This window comes from Onychostruthus taczanowskii, unplaced genomic scaffold (assembly GCF_017590055.1).
Source record: "Onychostruthus taczanowskii isolate IOZ18803 unplaced genomic scaffold, ASM1759005v1 scaffold80, whole genome shotgun sequence".
Classification (NCBI taxonomy): domain Eukaryota; kingdom Metazoa; phylum Chordata; class Aves; order Passeriformes; family Passeridae; genus Onychostruthus; species Onychostruthus taczanowskii.
Window position 1 is genome coordinate 2,740,704 of NW_024505893.1, and position 18,321 is coordinate 2,759,024.

General features: G+C 39.5%; 1 protein-coding gene across 1 annotated transcript in view; it reads left to right on the plus strand.

Moving 5' to 3' along the window:
- Window positions 1-18,321, plus strand: part of FSHR (follicle stimulating hormone receptor) — a 78,680-nt gene that overhangs the window by 17,205 nt on the left and 43,154 nt on the right. The window contains exon 2 of the mRNA XM_041424142.1: window positions 11,974-12,045. Within this exon, the coding sequence (XP_041280076.1) occupies window positions 11,974-12,045 (72 nt within the window). The remainder of the gene's footprint in view (window positions 1-11,973; window positions 12,046-18,321) is intronic.

Here is an 18,321-nt window from a genome sequence, read left to right on the forward strand (position 1 = left end):
CTATCAGCTGGAATCAATCAGGCAAAACATAAGCCTTGATATTGTCATGAAGGAAACAGGCACAAGATAATATAGAGTAATATCCTCTGAAGCTTGGCCTGGCTTTGAAAACACAGGGCTTTACTTCAGAATCAATATGGGCACAGCAAGATGGAGTCAGTGCTGCTGAATATATCTTTGTAGGTTAGAAATGCCTTATGTAGTGCATTAGGAAGATATCTTTGTTTTGACTTGGGAGCCACAGGTAGATTATTGATGGGATGCTTGCTATAGAACAACATTTAAGCAAAACCACAGTTGTTCAGATGCAATAAGAAAGAAACTCCCCACAGCTTGTTTACAATGTGATCTTCAAAATCTTCACAGAGATCTTCACAGAGAGCATCTTCTGCAAGGGGTCAGCAACTCAAATTTGACCCATCAGCTCCAGCTAAGGCCATGTTACTCCCTGGTTCTACTTCCTTGTCCCTGGGTCTCCAGGCAGGGTTACAGCCCATCAAAGGCAGATCATGGTAAGTTTTTCTTTCTGTAGGAAGGGACCCTTTCCTTTGCCTGCTCTTTCCCTGCAATATCAGCTGTGGCTGTAAGTGAGTCAAGCATCCTATGCACAACAGGGACTCTTAGGAGCTGCTAAGGGTCCCTCAAGAATCAGACAAGCATTCAAGATATGTTTACACAATACTCCTCCAAAGTCCAAATAATTCCAGCCCAGGGGGTTGCCTGGAATTTATGTTGAAGCATCAGTCCTTGCCCACCCTCTCCAGGACTTCTGTGGACCTCTAGAATGCCTTTAAGCTTTCTATGCCAAAAAGTCAAATTGGTTATTCCTCTTAACAAAAGTCACATCTTGTCTTTGATCAGCATTAGTGCCCCCCTCTTTACCTTTCCCCATACTCAAATACACTTTTTGAGATGGAAGGGATCAGAACTCCACTCTCAGTTTTTACAGTAGAGAAGAGAGAGGAAAGTTTTTTAAAAAAGAGTGCAGCAAAAAAGTGGCACAAAACCCTTAAACATTTAGAATATTATGAGCCTCAGTTTACCTTCTAGTCCATCTCCCAAAGAGGGCCTGGGAGGAGAGTAAGGGACAACCTGAGACTTTGCACTGGCAGTTCAACTGGCCTGATTTTACAAAGATTATCAAAATTACCTAGGAAAAGAATTTGTGGCGAGCTGAAATATTCTTTTAATATTTCCATTATTAAGGTATGCTGAAACGTTCTTGTCACATTTATTTTTGGTAGTGTCTTGTGGAGCTAGTTCTGTACAATGAAATAGGAGTCTGAAAGAGGTGCTGAAAGCATTAAATCCTATCAGCAAGTGCCACATCCACATGCCTTTTTTTACCCAGTTTTATGCAAGTAGATGCCTATCACAGTCATTTAGAGGGCTGATGTCACAGTCAAATCAAGAAATATGATGGAAGGGTGTGTAGGAAGGGGGCAGAAGTCTCGTCCTCTGAGCTTAGATGTTGCAAAGAATATATTTCCCCAGGCATAACTGCTAAACTCTTTCTTAGAGGTCTTCCATAATCTGCAGCTGTGCCATGAACAGATTAAGTTTCCCCCATCTCTATTTAATTCTTCTATCACCCTTTTTAGGAGGACCATGTATGTTTATTATTTTTAAGTGCTCTGTGGAGGGTTCATGTCTGAGAAGCAGTCTGAAGGTGAAAGCGGGAAACACATCTTTATTCTGAACACAACCTAGCACTTCAGTTGCCAGTGTGGTCAAGTTGGCCTCTTTCTGAAACAATACTACTCACTTTCAAATACAATAAAGATCCATGCTTGACAACAGTGCAGGCTTTGTCCTGTGTATTACTGAGAAGAGACCTGTCAGTCTTAAAGGAAATAGTGCAGTTAGTATTTTTAAGGATAGTGGCACAGTAGCTGCCATGCTATATTTCGTCAGGAGCATCATTTTAATATGTGAAAATAATTCCATGGCTAATGGAAGGTAGATAGATAAATTCAGCTTTTTGCAGTGGCAAGGTAATTCCTGCTAAAATAATAGGAACATCTATTTATTTATTTTGTTTTGTACAAGGAGAAGTAAGGACAATTCCTTGCTTTTTCATTCCCTATCAAATTGATGATGTCTATGGGGAAGGGACCTCAATAACAGAGAAAGACTATGATGGAAAAGAGATACTCTCAGGAGAGTGCAGGACAGTATTGGAAGAGTCCAGGCACCTGCAGTTGATATCCCTGTGATTGTTTCCCTCAGCAATCTCCAAGAAAAGCTCTTGACATGGGAGTTTTATGACTGGGAAGAGGACCAGTGATATGGGAGTGTGTGGTGAGCAATGGCAGTGAGCAGGAATTTTTACAGGACTTGAATAAAATGTGCAAAGTGCATTAAATTGTGAGGACTGTGAGGTCTTTTGCAATCACAGGAACCCATTGCTCACTTTAATCTCATGGGTACTCCCATTCTCAGTGTTCTTTGTGGCTCATCTCCTTTCACAATCAGCAGCAATTCCAAGAGCCAACCTCTGAAAGATTCAGCAGAGACATTTAGATTACAGGAAGGTATGACCAGAGGAGATTTCCTTTTTTGCATAGTTCTGGAGTGACCAAAGTTGGGGATTTTTTCCGCTTTGTCACTTTTAGGGTTATTTCAAAACTTAAGCATTTAAAATTTAAATGTGTGCTTCAGTAGTTAAAAAGAAGTGAACCCTCCATTTGCCATGGTGCCAGAAAAGCAGGAGCACGGGGCACAGGCCCAGTACATTTCTGTACTTCAGGATAGCTGTGTCAGCACACGTCTGGCTGCTGCCCTGGGAAGAGCAGAGTAGGTGATGTTTGCCTCTGCGACCCCACCTTCCAGAGAGGCTGTTTTTCCAAGAATTCCAGTTGAGTTAGTTGTGTTTGACACTCACACTGCTCTTTGGAAAATACAGCACGTAGTAGATAGCAGAGGGAATATTTACTTTTGCAAAGCTTATATTCAGATAGGAAAGAAGAGCACAGTCGAGTCTCTCAGTGCTGTTTTTTAAACGGTTTCTGACTGCTCTGGCACTGGGAGTATCTGATATCTCATTACAACTTCAAACAAGCCTTTGCATGTATCCAAATTAATCCAAATATTTGGTGGGGACCCTGTTACTTATTAGACTGTGTGCTAAGTAGGGAATGTAACAGTGAGTGTCTTTCTTTTTATTTCATTAATATTCTGGGATATTTCACCTGTGTCCCATGAAGCAGCATCGGTATAGTGCCTATAAAGATATGGATGGGAAAGAAGATAAAGAACACTCTAACTGTTTCTAATGAATTTATCAAGATAAAGTGACACAGTTACAAATAATTAATTTGGTGTTTTGCTATCCAGTGATGGTTCAGCAAGAAGTTCTGCAGAAAAGCTTCCTTTTCTCTTTTACTTTCCCTAAGGCACCCAACACAGAACTGAAGGGATTTTGTCCCTGGAGCATTTGTCTCAGTCCATAAAAATAACATCATGCATGGTGGGTTTGCCAACATAGAAAGTCCCAGTCTCAGAGGCAGAAATACTACACGCAAACACTTGTCACCTTTCAGGTATGACCTCAGACAATGAACAAACCCCAGTTCCCTCCCTGCTGTGAAGTAAGATGTTTTTTCACTCGTTCTTGGGACAGGAAGCGTCTAAGTGACTGGCTGTGTGTGAGCAGGATGACTATTCTTGCACTGAATCAAAAGAGGGGAGGAAAGTTGTGAAGACAATACCTAAAAAGCTTCCCATCTGATTGGACTGTGGACATTTTCCAGAACCATATTTGCCTTGACAAGTTGCCCATGGGAAAGAACACGAAGTGACACATTCTTTTTTGCAAGAACAAAATACTCAGTATTTGTACAATGCTCCTTTTGTTAGGGAAATATGCAGAGCTATTAATTTAGAGCTATTAGTATAAATAGATGTAACGCCAAGAATGTTGCTCAGAGTGAATGAATTTTTAATGGCTCCTCCTCACCAAAAAGATGGTTGCAGATATCAAGGTCAGGTTTTAAGGAAGCTGTACATATATCATATGCTGTATCTTTCTCAAAAGGCCCCTGTAAGTAAGCTGTGAGGAACAAGGATGTGCTCTTCTAAAAGTAGCACAGTGTCTTACAGGATAATCAATACTAATAAAAGTATAGCTATTTGTAAAAATAAAGCAATCACTATTTCCTAGCTCTCTGTAACCATGATGAGATAACTTCATTCACTTGTGTTATTTATCTTGCACAGAACACTTTTCACAGCATGCCTTTGACATTAATAGAAGCAATTTTAACTGTGCTTTCAAGCTTACTGCTGGCCTTTTTTGTGGTAACTCATTCCAAGCAGTTAAACTCTTCCCAGATGCAAACATGATAACTGTGATTCTGCTCAGAGGCCTAAAGAGGTTTGTTGCAATTTGTGCTCGGCAGCAAACCCTTTTTCTCTGTATGTGCATGTACTGTAGAGAATCCAGAGCTCCAGCTTTGCTTTGCTATAGCTCTGGGTAAGCTTAAAGCAGGGAGGAGATTCTTCCTGCCAAGACAGCATTGCTTTGCCTGCTTTACCTGATGTCATCGTGTAGCTACTGCTACTTGCACCTAAATCTTCAACAGAATTGATTGTCAGGGACTTTACAAAATCAGTTAAAACACACAGGCAGCTGGTCTGAATAATCACAACTCTTGTGCATCTCCAGCTTTGCCTCAGTGTAAATCAACCCAACATAAATACCCTGAAATAACTACAATAAGTGTAGACCATTGAATATCTCGGAATGAGTCAAAGTCTTGGTGTTGCATTCCTTTTTCTAATTGGGAGTTTTGCCATCTCCCCTTTTTTTTTTTTCTGTTCCTCCATATCAAGATTCCTCCCACCCTAGTCGAGCAGAGCTATTTAAAAGCATCTTGGAGCTTTATTTTTAACTGGCTGCACGTGTGACCTCAGAAGGAAGCTATCTGCTCCGCCGTGGGGGGATGAGGCAGCGCTACTGAGGACAGAGTGTGCTTTGTCCAGAAATGAAAAGGCTATAAGTGCTGAGACTAAACATGCCTTGGCTTTGGAAAACTAACTCAGGGAGGAGGGAGAGTAAGCTTTACAAGCCCTTTGCTTGACCACTTTTACAGTCTTTTAGATGCTTGGTTGTTTTGTTGTTTTCTGGTTTGTGGGGTTTTTTTTTTCCTCAACAGTTTTCTGTTTCCTTATCTTTCCTTATCAGCTGTTAGCTGCCTCTGGGCACTGTGGGCAATTAATTAGCTGACCTAAGCAAGGTCCTCGGGGAAAAACAAATCCCACAGCAAATTTGCTGTGTGCCTGTGGGAGCAGCATCACAGCTCTGCTGAGAAAACAGGCATGTTGTTATCCATGGCATGGTGTTGTGGGCGCTCTGCAAGCGGAAAGCCTACAGGGCATTGGGGCTGTGATCTTGAAATGCTTCCCTGCAGCTTTTTGTGGCTGGGGGGCATTATTACACCGCGTAAGTGTTAACTAAATTTAGAAGATGAAGAATGCAATCAGTACTATTAATTATCCTTTTAATCTAATTCCAAAAAGAAAAGGAAATTGATTTTTATGGGAAGCCACTGATAAAGATTAAGAAGTGATTTTTCATCAGCTGCTGTACTTGTTCCTTTTAGATTCAGACCTGCAAAGCAGATGAACACCATTAACAATTTTATCAACATAGTTCTAATTGTATTTACTCTGTCTTTACAATACTTTATTTACTAGCTCACAAACCAAGATATTTTCTTTCTCATAGATGCCCTTTACATCACTCCCAGACCTGAAGAGATTCCCAAGTAGCCTTCCTGAAAGGAGGACACTTTCTCTCCTACGTTTTCTGTCTTCTTCATCTAATATGCATTTCCTAGATTTTCCTTGGAATACTCACCTTTACCAGCTTTTATTATCCCACAAGAGGAATAAACCAGCTGTACTGTCTAGATAACTTCTTTCTCAAGCATTTAAAAGGGATGAGGAGCTGACTTAAGCACATTAGGTGGATGCAGTGATCAGATGCTTCGGTCCAGATTGTGCATGTTAGCAAGGGATTATGCTCTTTCTCTCATAAACCCATTTACATGTGTATGAAGTAGGGCCTCTCAGACACTCAAATCCATGGATCATGTCTCAGTTGAACAAATGAATTGCAAAGCCCTTCCTCCATTATTCAAGTGTGTCTGAGCTATCAGGGTCCACTCTTTGAAATGAATCTGTAATTACATGAATAGTGATTATTAGAGAAATATTCCAGTGGCTTTGGGTTTCTCTTAAGATAATGCCATATCTCTCTGAAAAGATGAGCCAGCAGGAAGGTGGGAGATGTTTTTTGTGACTGCCTGTGCCATTCCTCATGATCCTGCTTTACTCAGCTTTACAAAGTCCCTACTTCAGGATCCCATGGAATTGAGGTGACTAATACAAATCTTTTCCCATTCTTAAATTAAAGCCTCATGAGTGTTGAAAATCGCGTAGCAGCATGATACGAATGCACTCTAAAGACTTTAAAACCAAAAAGCAAATAAACCCAAGCTCTTTGCATTTAGCTTGATGGGTTTTGAAGCCTAATGTTTAGCATCCAATTTATTACTTTTGTGCTTCTCTCTGCCTGCTGTTAGGAAAGGGAAAACGTAGCTTTGTCTGAAAGCACCTAAACCTTCTTAATAGATTCCAGAGATTTTCCACCTAGGAACCTGAGTAGGAGAAATACTTTAATATTCATATATATCATATGCCCCTTCCCAGTGAGATGTTCACTAGAACCAGGCCGTAGTCACAGTGAAGTCATATGACAGTGTGAACGCATTTCAGTGAGCTGGAGGCTTACAAATGTTCTTCATAAATTTAAATTAAATCGTGTTCAGCTCTAAGGAGTCTCATTATTCATTCTGGTGAGAATTAGGACAGAAGTTGAGGGCCAAAGTGACACAGATCAATTGATTTATACCATCTGGGATGTGGTCTGCAGTATCTATTTTTCTCCTATTACAGCATGAAAAGCAAAATAGTCTGTCACTGTTGTATTGACTAATCAAGCAAAAACAGAAAAAAACCCACCCCATCAGGATGGTGGATCTTGTTGATTTGTGCATTTAATCAAGAGCACATTAAATAGGTCATGGAATCATTTTGCCTTCCCCTGATGTAAAGCAAAAATTCATCTGTTGCTTGTGCAGGAACCTCCAAAGCAAGAAGCTGAAACAAAGAAACAACAAAGAAACAACCAAAAAGAATTACAGAGAGTAAATTAAATTTCTCTGTAAATCTTTGTTTGACAAAATGCACATTGCTGCAGAGGATTAGAAGGTGATAGCATCAGTCTATTAGCTCAGAGATTAAAGTAAAAATATTCTTCAAAATCCTATCACATTTATTTCTTTGCAACCAAAGTTGGTGATTTAGCATTATGGTCACTGAATCTTTTTGGCTTTTTATTTTATTTTCCTTTGGTCTTTAAGTTATAAAGTTTATAGTATCTGCTTGATATAGTTCATTTTAACGTCAAGAATTTGCAATTTACATGAGGCAGAGAAGATAATTCTACAATGCACACACTTTTCTGATTAACTGCGTGTGACTTAAGTAGATCTAAGAAATGTGTTTTAACGAGTGTTTTGAAAGACCTAAATTCAGCCAGAATTTATGATGCAGAAATTATTTTATTTTTTTAACCAGTCTAATTTCTGATAATCAGTGCAGTTCTTTGTTGTGCAAGGTTATTGCCAGTGGCAGGCCTTTGCTAAGGAAGGGAGCTGGGAGGAGGGGACACAAAAGCAGTGTGGGAGCAAGTTCTGGTGGAAAATTTATGCCAAGGAGCACCTTATTAATTGTTCAAGAAAATCTTGTGGGACCAGGGTCTGAGAATTCTTTTGATGAATATGTAAAGTGCACCATTCTGAACACAAATGGCTAACCTCACAAACACAGTGTAGCTACATTGGCTTCACTCCACAGGTTTCCTTTGCACTTTTCTTTCAGAGACAATTAGCAGAAACAACCTGTATAGGTCCACTTTTTTTTTGTCTTCTAATTTAACAAGCCTTTTTAATCACCCCTACCTTGAGCATCAGATATTTGAATAATGACATCCAAGCCTCCATCCTTTCATGAAGAGGTCCATCTTCTTTCTATCACTGGAATCATGTGGTGCTGCATGAGAGAACATTAATTTTTCTGAAGATTTTTTTTCCTTCGTGTCTTATACTCTGCCTGTCTGAACTACTTCAGCTGAAGAAGACTCTATTTTAAGAAAAGATCAATAAATCTCTTCATAAGTGAAAATGTTAGAGGGTTATTCCAGAACATTTGAGCAGTATCTGCTAATTTCTGTTCTTTGCATCATGTCCTCTGTAGGCTTTGAGATTAATTTGTCACTGTGATATTTCTGTGATATTGGACACAGCCATACAGAAACAAGATGCATTTCTATTGTTTGTTCTTCATAATAGTATAAAGTGCAAATCATCTTTGTCAGTGGCTTCATATTAACCAAGATGCTACTGCTTTCAACATCAGGTTTAAATGTCCTGTATAAATAAACAAATCTATAGAAGATAGTTCTGTCCTCATCTTGACAGGTCTAGCTTTAAGTTGTAAAATTTTTTTAGTAGCTTCATAATAGAGGAGTTTACTCACACTCATTCATGGGACAAATAAATATGATATAATAGAGATATGTAAAACAAATAAAAATGAGAAATGGAAAAAAGCTGTGGGAATTTTGTGTGTTCAGTTCAGAGAAATATAGAAAGTATGAGTGTGATTGTAAAACTGGAGCAGATATCTTCAGTCCCTACCAATAAACTCGTCAAGAATCACTTTCAACAGATATTTAAGTCAGGATTTAGGAAACCTCTCCTGGATATTAGGGTATGTATTGAAGCAATGGGCCAGACTTAAATCTATCCTTTTACATAGTGAATAACAGTAGTTAATATTGCCATTTTTCTATTTCCAGCTATGTATATTGCCTTCACCCAGTGCAGGATAACCTTGTGACCATCTGGGGTTTGTTTCCTTTTCCATGCTTCCTGCTGTGTCATCAGTTAAGTTTTTGGTGGCTCCAACACTGGAGTCCTTTTTGGGACTTTTTCACGCCTTGTGTTGGGCATCTGGCTCTGGGTTTTCAATTTCACACCATTCACTGAATGTTTAGGCCTTTCAGTGCTTTCCTTGCTGGTACCTAAGTGCCAACATAAATTTTTAGGACCAAACACTGCATCTCTGTCTTAAGTACACATTTTTTAAAGGAAGTTTTTCTTCTCTCTTTGCTTCTCTTGACATGAAACGTGCTTGAGCAAAGGTGGGCTGTATTCATTTATTTGACCATAAAATGGTGCAAGAAACAAAACCTAGGAAATTATTTCCATTTATTTCTCCATGTACCTCAGAAAGCATTGGTACTGAACAGCCAATATCTCATGTTAAGTACAGATTGATTCTTGGAGACTAATTGGTGAGATTTATTGACACTAGAGAATTTGGCTAGTTATAATAGATTCTATTCATTATACAGTTGATAATCCAATGACTAGCTAATTCTAATCTTCACTGTTAGTTATGCCTTTAAGTCTGACTTTCTATAGCTCACATAGAGATGTCTAAAAACAATTAACCTTAATGTTTTTAAGTGGAATATGAGATTTCAGCTATTAAACTTCAATTCTGTTTTAACTGCTTCAGGGCATTAGACACATGGATACTGAATTCTGGCACCTAATTAGCACAGGATATCAGGATCTTCAACAAAGAAATGCAAGGTCTGATTTTTAGTTTTATGCGTATGTGGCTTTTCTCATATCAGTAACCCCATCTATGAATGAGGTTCCTTTCTTTTCATTAGTTTCTGTATCAGACTGTGATTTCTTGTTGTGGTGAAGCACAGCATAGGCCAGTGTTTAATTAAAAATTGCAAATGTCCTGATGACATGCGCCTGCAGATAGAGGATTCATTTTAGCACACTGCCATAAAAAATGATAGCTAGCTTTTCAGACAAAGCCCTTTTTTTAGGGCTCAGAAATTAGGCGTGCATTTCTACAGAGTTTGAGAGAGATTTCAAAGCAGATCAAAGTTAAAGGGTTTCCTGATGGTTCAGCTTTGTAGCACTAAGCCTGCTGGGTGTTCTGCAAGGATCCATTGTACCTATCCACTCTGAAAGCACAGCCACAGCTTTGCATGCATTACACCAGCCCCGTTTTCAGTCGGGTTTTACAAATTGCCTAATCCAGGTTAGGCCTTTTCTGGAAGCTCTTTTATCCTTCCAACATTTGCATAATGATCTCAATACTGTAATTCTTGTGTGACAGTGTGTTGAAGCTCTTTCTGATTTACATTAACGATAGTACAAGAATAATGAAATACCAAATTGACTTCATCATCTTTCACAACTGAGAATACCGTAAATTTCAGTGTTTAAAAAAGTGTGGGACCAAGTTCACTCCTGGTGTAATCGCTATGACATCTCTGGAACTAGGTGAGGTGTGCATTGACTTTTTCCTGCTTAAGTAAATATTAACTCATGAGGGGGTAGATTCTATTAAAGACCTACAATTAAAAAATGTGAACTTGTCACATTGGTACTCTGACAGAATAATAGCTTTTTTCCCCTTAAAATTTTGATTAAAACATGATAATCTCCCATGAAAATTCTCAGCTAATCATCTGAAATAAAACATAGATGAGGATTGCATGAATACTTTATGTGAATGGCAAGGAAGTAAGTCCCTATTTTGAGGCATTGTGTTAAAATTTGCAGGACTGCACAGCAGGTAATAGCAGGCTGAGTTCCCATTTCTGTCCTCCTGCAAACCTTACAATGAGACAGCATATGAGCTGAAAGGTGATCCCAAACAGCCATGCAAAACCACTTCTGAGATTATGAAAATTAGGGGTGGTCTGGCAGATCTGTTCAGTGGGAAAAAGTCTTCCATGGTAATGCAGAAAAAAATTCATCTCCACTTCTACAGAATAATAGACTAAGAAACTGAATCCCAGGATGTGATGTATGTATGTAATGTTCATGTGTGTAAATTGGGTGGGTGGTTTTTATAAAATAAGGAAAAAAACCCTTTTTAACAACTGTCTCTCAATGCAACCAATATTATCTGATGGCTTGTGATGAGCAGATCATGTTAATATATATATGCTTTTATTTTGTGCTACCTTCTTATCAATGATTAAATGTGTGAAAGAAAACAATCATGCAGATGACACTTTGTTTCTCTGAGGAGTAGTAAAAACCCCATATATCATATGCTGAGTTCTATCAGAAGTTTTCTAGTCCTTTTTATTTATTGTGATTAAAGGAGACAAGTCTAGGTTAGCAAAAAGGCTTACACTTCAAATATTTCAAATGGATATTTCAAATGGGTTTTCTTCATAAAGCATATTCTGTGACCTTTAAAAATGATAAAAATGATAAAAATGTTGTTCCACCAGAAGCTGGTGAATGTGTGATCGAGTATTCCAAAGTCCCAATTTTGTGGCACATTATGAACTAATTAGAAGAGAGACTGTGAGAAGCCATAAAGTTATTAAAGTTGCAATGATGGGAGACAGTAGCTGACTCCTAAAATTGTCTTTGCAGCAAGCAGGTCAAGGAATTTTCTGCATCAGCATGGATGGAGCACTTCACAGCCTCGAGTAAGCACCTCATCCCAATCTGGCTTCACAGAGGTGCTTCATCCTGTGCTTGAGCATCACGCAAAAGAGCAGTTGAGATGAGAAAGATGCTGTTCCCTCTCAGCAAACAGAGAAGATGCAAGTTTGGATTTCTTCCTGTAGCAAATTGTAGGGAAATGGCAACTACTAATGATGGTTTTTCCCCTGAGGAGCCCCAGTGCTATGCTGTAATTTTGGATGTTACAGCTGTATTTAGATGCCAAGGCCTTCAGCCAGGAGACCATCCTTGTGCCTGTGAGAAAGGCTTCTCCTGTGCTGGCAAGACTACTGCACAGTCCTGTGTTGTGAATAGTAAATAATCGCCCTGTTTTCTCTATTTTCAGGAGATTTGTCCTCACCAAGATGAGAGTCATTCCCAAAGGAGCTTTCACAGGACTTGTTGACCTAGAGAAAATGTATGTATTGTGTTAATATTTACTAGGAAACAACTATTTTACTCCAAGCAGCACTTTTTGATTGCAACTCCTTTTACAGCCTGTGAGCAAGTTCCTATCACAGAGCTTCATATAGTTTTATCTTTCTGTTTAAAGAAAAAATTGAATGCTTTTTTCATTGACACCTTCCAGAACAATGTTGTCATAAATACATTTTCGTATCAGCATTGGGCATTCCTTAGTCAAAGGGCTGGTTGAGCATGGAGTGTCATTGCAGTTAAATACAGTGCCATAGCAGAAGATCACAGGAAACTGAATATTTTGTGAGTTTTGGAATGAAGCAGTTGGAAGGATTAGGGAGGAAAGAACTCCTGTTAATAATAGGTCAGCTAATTCTCTTTTCAGTAATGAATTAACTAAATGGGATTGTTTTGTGTGTGTTCAGAGGCAGCTGGCAGGATGTGGCAGAGAATTTTCTTACAGGCGATAGACCCAAAAATCTTAGCACACAAAGAGTGTAAGCAGCTCATTTCTGTGAATTTTAGTGATCAGCCTGGAGGTACAATTATGAGCGCCTTTGATGAACAGATGTATCTTACACTCATTAGTATGCTATTGTGGAGGCATTGCAGCTCCACCACTAGAAGGGAAAACCCTTAGTAACATGTTCCCTACTTCTCTTTAACAGAAAATCTATGGCTTAGGTGGTGCTAGCACCAGAAATTATAACCCTCACTGTCCAACCTGAACTATTCTGCCTCGTGTATGTTTTTTTCTGAAATATTTCATATATGGGCAAATCACATTTTGCTTAGAAACAGAGCAGCACTTGCACCCTGACAGGAGAGGATCGCAAACAGGCTGTTCACCCAAGAGCAGTCTGAGTGGGAGTGGGGAAATGTACTTAGAGTGCAGTACCTTTTTCAGTGCTGTGTGTGCAATGGCAGAACTCCAAAGGACATTTCTCTGCATCATTTCTACCCTTCTCCCTCGTACTCTTGCATGAATAAGGGATTTAGCAAGAAGGTGGTGAGGGTTCATTTTAGCCTCGTCCTTATGGAAAATCATTGAGCACTTAGGACTGTGAAGTGGGTTGCAAAGTGCATTGTGAGCTGCTTCTGTTATCTTTAATTACTCAGAAACCATATGTCAGATGTGTATGAGGGCATTGAATGGGATGTTTCTAAGTGGTGACTTACTGTTAACCAAAAAATTATATATGGAAATGGGCTCAATCTGAAAATACATCCATCTAGTAGTACATGGAGGAGAAATGGGGACAGTCAATTTATAGTAAAATTTCCTTGAAAATAAAAGTGTGATAAATATGTAAATGAGGCCAATCAACATCAACAAAACTGTGGTATTTGCAGATGATATAGCAAACAGATAAAATTTGAAATAGCTCACAAATCCTAAACCTAACCCATAAAACATTCATCAGAAATATTCTTGATAATGTAGGGACAAAAAAAGTGAGTAATCAAATAATAGATTTGCATATAAAAACACAGCCTTTGTATGAAAGCCTTTTTACTCTTGCAAGATCATGCACAGAAAGAAAGATTAAGCAAACTGTAGCCTATTTAAAGAAAACAGCTATTAATAATGTGATACCTCCATATGGTAAAATGCGGATGGCCTGATGTATACAAATGAGACGCTTCAATGTAGTGTATGTGTGTGCTCCCCTAGAACTGAGTAGGCTAAAAATGAAGAGTGACAATATTTCCTGAATGTGTTACTGAAGAAAAACTGAATCTTCTTCAGTCCAGCATAGCTGTACTCGTGATTTTCATCACTAATACATCATTCCTAAGTGTGTTTCTGAGAACAGGGAGGTGTTAAAGGCCAGAATTTGGAGGGAAATGGTGGTCTTTGGAATCATCCCTAGGGAATGAGGCAGTTGATTACAAGTTGGAAATGCAATGGTCAGAGGCCATCTTGGGCATAGCAGACTTTGGCCTGTTTAGGACACTGGTTCAGAGAGTCCTTTGGGACAGAGTCCTGAATAACAAAGAAGTTCAGAAAGGCTTCAAGAAGGAGACCTTAAAGGCACAGAAAGTAGTGTCTTTATGAGCTGAAAGATGAGCTGTTGGGGAAGAAGACCAACCCGGCTAACATGGAGCTTTCGCAGCAACCCAGGTAAAAAATGGTTTATGACCTTTGGAAAGGTCAGGCAGCTCAGGAAGAATACAAGGATGTCATTAGGTCATGTAGAGAGAAAATTAGAAAGGCAAAAGCTCAGTTAGAATTCAATCTGGCCACTGCTGTGAAAGGAAATAAAAGGGGGGTTATAAATATATTAATGACAAAAGAAGGGCCAGGGAAAATCTCATTCCTTTAGCAAACCCAGGGGAAAATATTGACACCAAGGATGAGGAAAACACTGAGGTACTTAAGGCTTTCTTTGCCCCAGTCTTTAATAGAAAGACTGGTTATCCTCAGAACATCTCCTGAAAGGAGTTTGTAGTCAGGTGGTTCTTGGTCTCTTCTCCCAGGCAAATAGACAAGAGGAAATGGCCTCATGGTGTGCCAGGGGAGGTCAAGGTTGCACATGGGAGAATGTCAGAATTTCCAGAAAGGGTTTCAAGGCATTGGAACAGGCTGCCCATGGAAGTGGTAGAGTCACCACCCCTGAAGGTGTTTAAGAAACGACAGGTTTACTTGACATGGTGGTGTTGGGTCAAAGGTTGGACTTGATGATTTTGGAGGTCTCAGTGATCCTTGAGGGACCCTTCTAACTCAGAATATCCTGTGAAATATCTGTCTTTTCCAACCTTAATGATTCTATGATTCTCGGTTAAATGAGAAAGGAGTCCTCCCTAAGAATCCTAACTGTTATATTTCCCTTCAGAGTGAATGAAGTCTTTTGAATTTTCTGGTTTTCAAAGAAAAATATTTCCTTGATATTTTCCTGCTTTCACTATGCATTTTAGTATCTTCCCAAACATTCAGACTGCTGAGACCTTTAAATAGATGTATTTTACCAGAAAATGTCAAATAATTTTCAGTCAGAGTATCCAGGCAATGTCTCATTTTTTTTCGATTTGGACTGTCCAAGGGCTTTCCAGAATGAACACTAATGACCATGATTCATAAAGGAAAAACTAGTGTGACTTGGAAATTTTGGCATGGAGGTGTTGATCTGACCTCCCTGGGGAACGTCCAGTTTAATTACCAAGAATAAATCTTTTGGGTTTCACCTGATTTTTATTTTTTTTTAATTTGGAAATGTTGTCATTGGAATACTTTTGCCTTTTTTTTTTTTTTAAGAGTGAGAGCCCATTTGAACCATTTTCTAGTTTGTCATTATCTTCTCAACCACCTAAATTCCTTCAGATGCTGACAGATTATGAAATGACCATTCTGCAGACTGTCATATGGTGCAACAGATTTCCTGAAGTTTGATCTGGGAGAAGGATATTTTCTTCTTAAATAGAATGTTTAAAGTCATGAAATAAACTTACAGTCTCTAATTATCATAGACTTCTCTTACTAAACATGAAACTTGAATTTTCCTACAGAAAACCCTTTCAGAATCCCACAGGTCTGAGGAGCAGCCTTGCCATCTTGTTGCCAGCAGCTCTCTGACTTCTGCACAACTCTGGCTTCATGTTAATTTAGCAAATAGGTGTTCAGGAAAGCAGATTGGTTATTTTAGCCACATGTTTAGTCTACTCTTAGGTCTTGGTCAACTGGAACGTGGCAGTTCTTCTGGACTTCTGCTTAACCAACTTGTTTACACTCCCAGAACTAATTAACCCTCCAGTTACTAAATTAAAAAGCAGTCCCATGCAGGCACATACCTGGCAAAATCAATCTGACATGCTCAGCAGCAGCTGTGTCATTCTCAAACTGCACAGAAAGAACTTAATTTGGAGTAGAGACAGTCAGAAGCAATACTAAGTGTCTCTTTTTCTGTTTCTGAGTCTCCTGCTGTTACTACGAGGTGGCAAAGTAGATTTGTGAATCTTGATCTAACAAGGCTTGATTTGGACATTATATTTATAGGAAGTTTGATCTGATTGTGTTACCCTGTGCAAGAAAAAGAGGCTCCATGTCTGTACATGGAGGCGCAATCCCCTTGAAAATTCATCATCAGTTATTTGTTCTTTTTGAAGGGTATAAGCTAAAACAATGCTTTGGTTCATCATTGGTTCTCAAACCCAACCTATGTGCAGCCCAAGGAAACTCAGCTGTGAGGATGAAGTACTTCTTGAACTAGATGTCACAGAGGGAAAAAAAAGCACCGTTACCGTCCCTGTTTTTATTTTGGAGTAATTGGAGGGAAACATTTCTTTAACAGATGCTGGCAAAGTCACATTTTAAGAGAATGAACTGTGGTATGGATAACAGAGCTTGATGAGCTAAACCCATAATGACCTCTGGAGATCATGGAAAGCTAAAGCTTTTAGGGTTGAGGGAAGCCATCAGAACTGACATTCCTGGAAAGGAAAGTTTTCTGTCCATGGAAGACAACAGCTATCTACTTCTTCCTCATGAATTCGTAGAGAAAAGTAGCCCTGAATCGATTTACTCAATTACTTAGTGTATTCAAGATTTTCTGGCTTTCTCTTTGTTGAGACTGTGGTTCCAGTGACAGTTCCTAAGGAAAATGCTGCTGCTCTGTGACCTAGACTCACGAGCACCAGCTTATTTTGCAAACAACCAACATGACGGATGATGCTAAAACCTCTCCTGTTTGCCCCTCTGTGCTAAAAGGCAAGTCTCACTTTCCTCTGGCTGAGTTGGATCACACTGAGTGATCACATTGATATCACCTTTTTTTTTTCTTTTTCCTAAACTCAGAGGGGTTACTTGTGGGCAATAGAGACCAGAAGACAGAATTTTGAATCAAGGGGTGTCCTTCTTTCTGTGGCTGGGGAAGGACCAGAATTCTTGACTGTAAGTCTCACGTGGAAAATTTGGCATAATGCAAAGACTTCACTTTCTCTAGCAAGTTACAACAACCTAGCAAATTGATGCATTCATCATCCAGACCTTCTTCAGCAGTAGCCATCAGTCTGTCTGGGCTAGCAAGTGGCTAACCCATCCCATGAGCTCCTAAAATCAGCTTCACTAAGCTCCTGCAGGTGACTCTGTGACATTTTCCAGCTTAGAGCCCAAAGATGTGGGAGAGAAGAGGGGGAGCCAGCAATCGTAAGATCACCTAAGGACAAGCAGTCTGTGTCTTCTGCTACCAAGAAAGCTGTTCAGCATTTCACAGCTTCTCCAGTTTCTCTTGTATTGTGTGCTGCCTAATTTGATATGCAAAAGTCCAGGCTTAAATAAGTTCATTAAAGCCATTTTGAGAAAATGGTTATAATTAAGTGTAGCCAAAGCATTTGGAAATTTTATCTAGGCAGGAGTTGCTTTCTACCTTTCGCTGCATCATTTGGATTAACTTGCTTTTTATTTTTTTGCAAGAGGAAAAATATGGATTTTTAAGATCTGCTGTGATATATAAGTTAAATAGCGCATGCTTATAAAAGTATTTATTTACATCCCTGAGGTGAAAGAGGTACACAGACCATTCTGTGTACCAAAATACCTACAGAATAAGGTAAAAGTCATCCTTTGGTAGCAAATACTCCAGGGTATATTCTCAAGGTGCAACTCTATGGATATTAAATTCTAATTTACATTATAGGAACTTCAGTGTAACTTTCTGCATCTTAAGGGCAGGCCGTGAAAATAAGTATGCTACTTAATGCATTTAAATTAGTCTATGCATTTTCTCTCAGGGAACAGAGGACTACTGTTCAAAAACATTAAGGCAAGTAACCAACACAGGCAAAGAAATTCAAAATTCAGGCTGTTATCCAAAGAATAAATGTTTGAATGGGGCCATTACTGTTATGTGGAGCTTTCCCTGCAGCCCTGGACAAGTCAGGTTGGTGTTTGGGCAAGGAGCTATCACAGGAGGATTCCTGGCTCCTGCAGCTGGACTTGCAAGTCCCAGATGTCCCCACCCCAGCTGACAGTCTGTGTTTGATGGTGGTCAGCGGGTTGGAACAGGGATTTTCCTCAGAGGAGGGGTTGGTTTGTCCATTCCAAAATGGATCCAGCAAAATCACGTGAGAAAGCTTTTCCTCAGCCAGACGTGCATTTCAGGGTGTGTCAGTCTTCTTCTGCCCCCTCTGCCCTTTGAGATGAGTTCTCACAAAAGGCATGTGGAAGGCAAGCAGCCACAGGAACCTCTCCCAGGGGTCCTGTATCCATGGTGGTGGGGCAGCCGGGCAGAGCGGTGCCTGTGCCGCTGTCTCTCTGTGAGCTGCTGGGGTACTTCTCCTT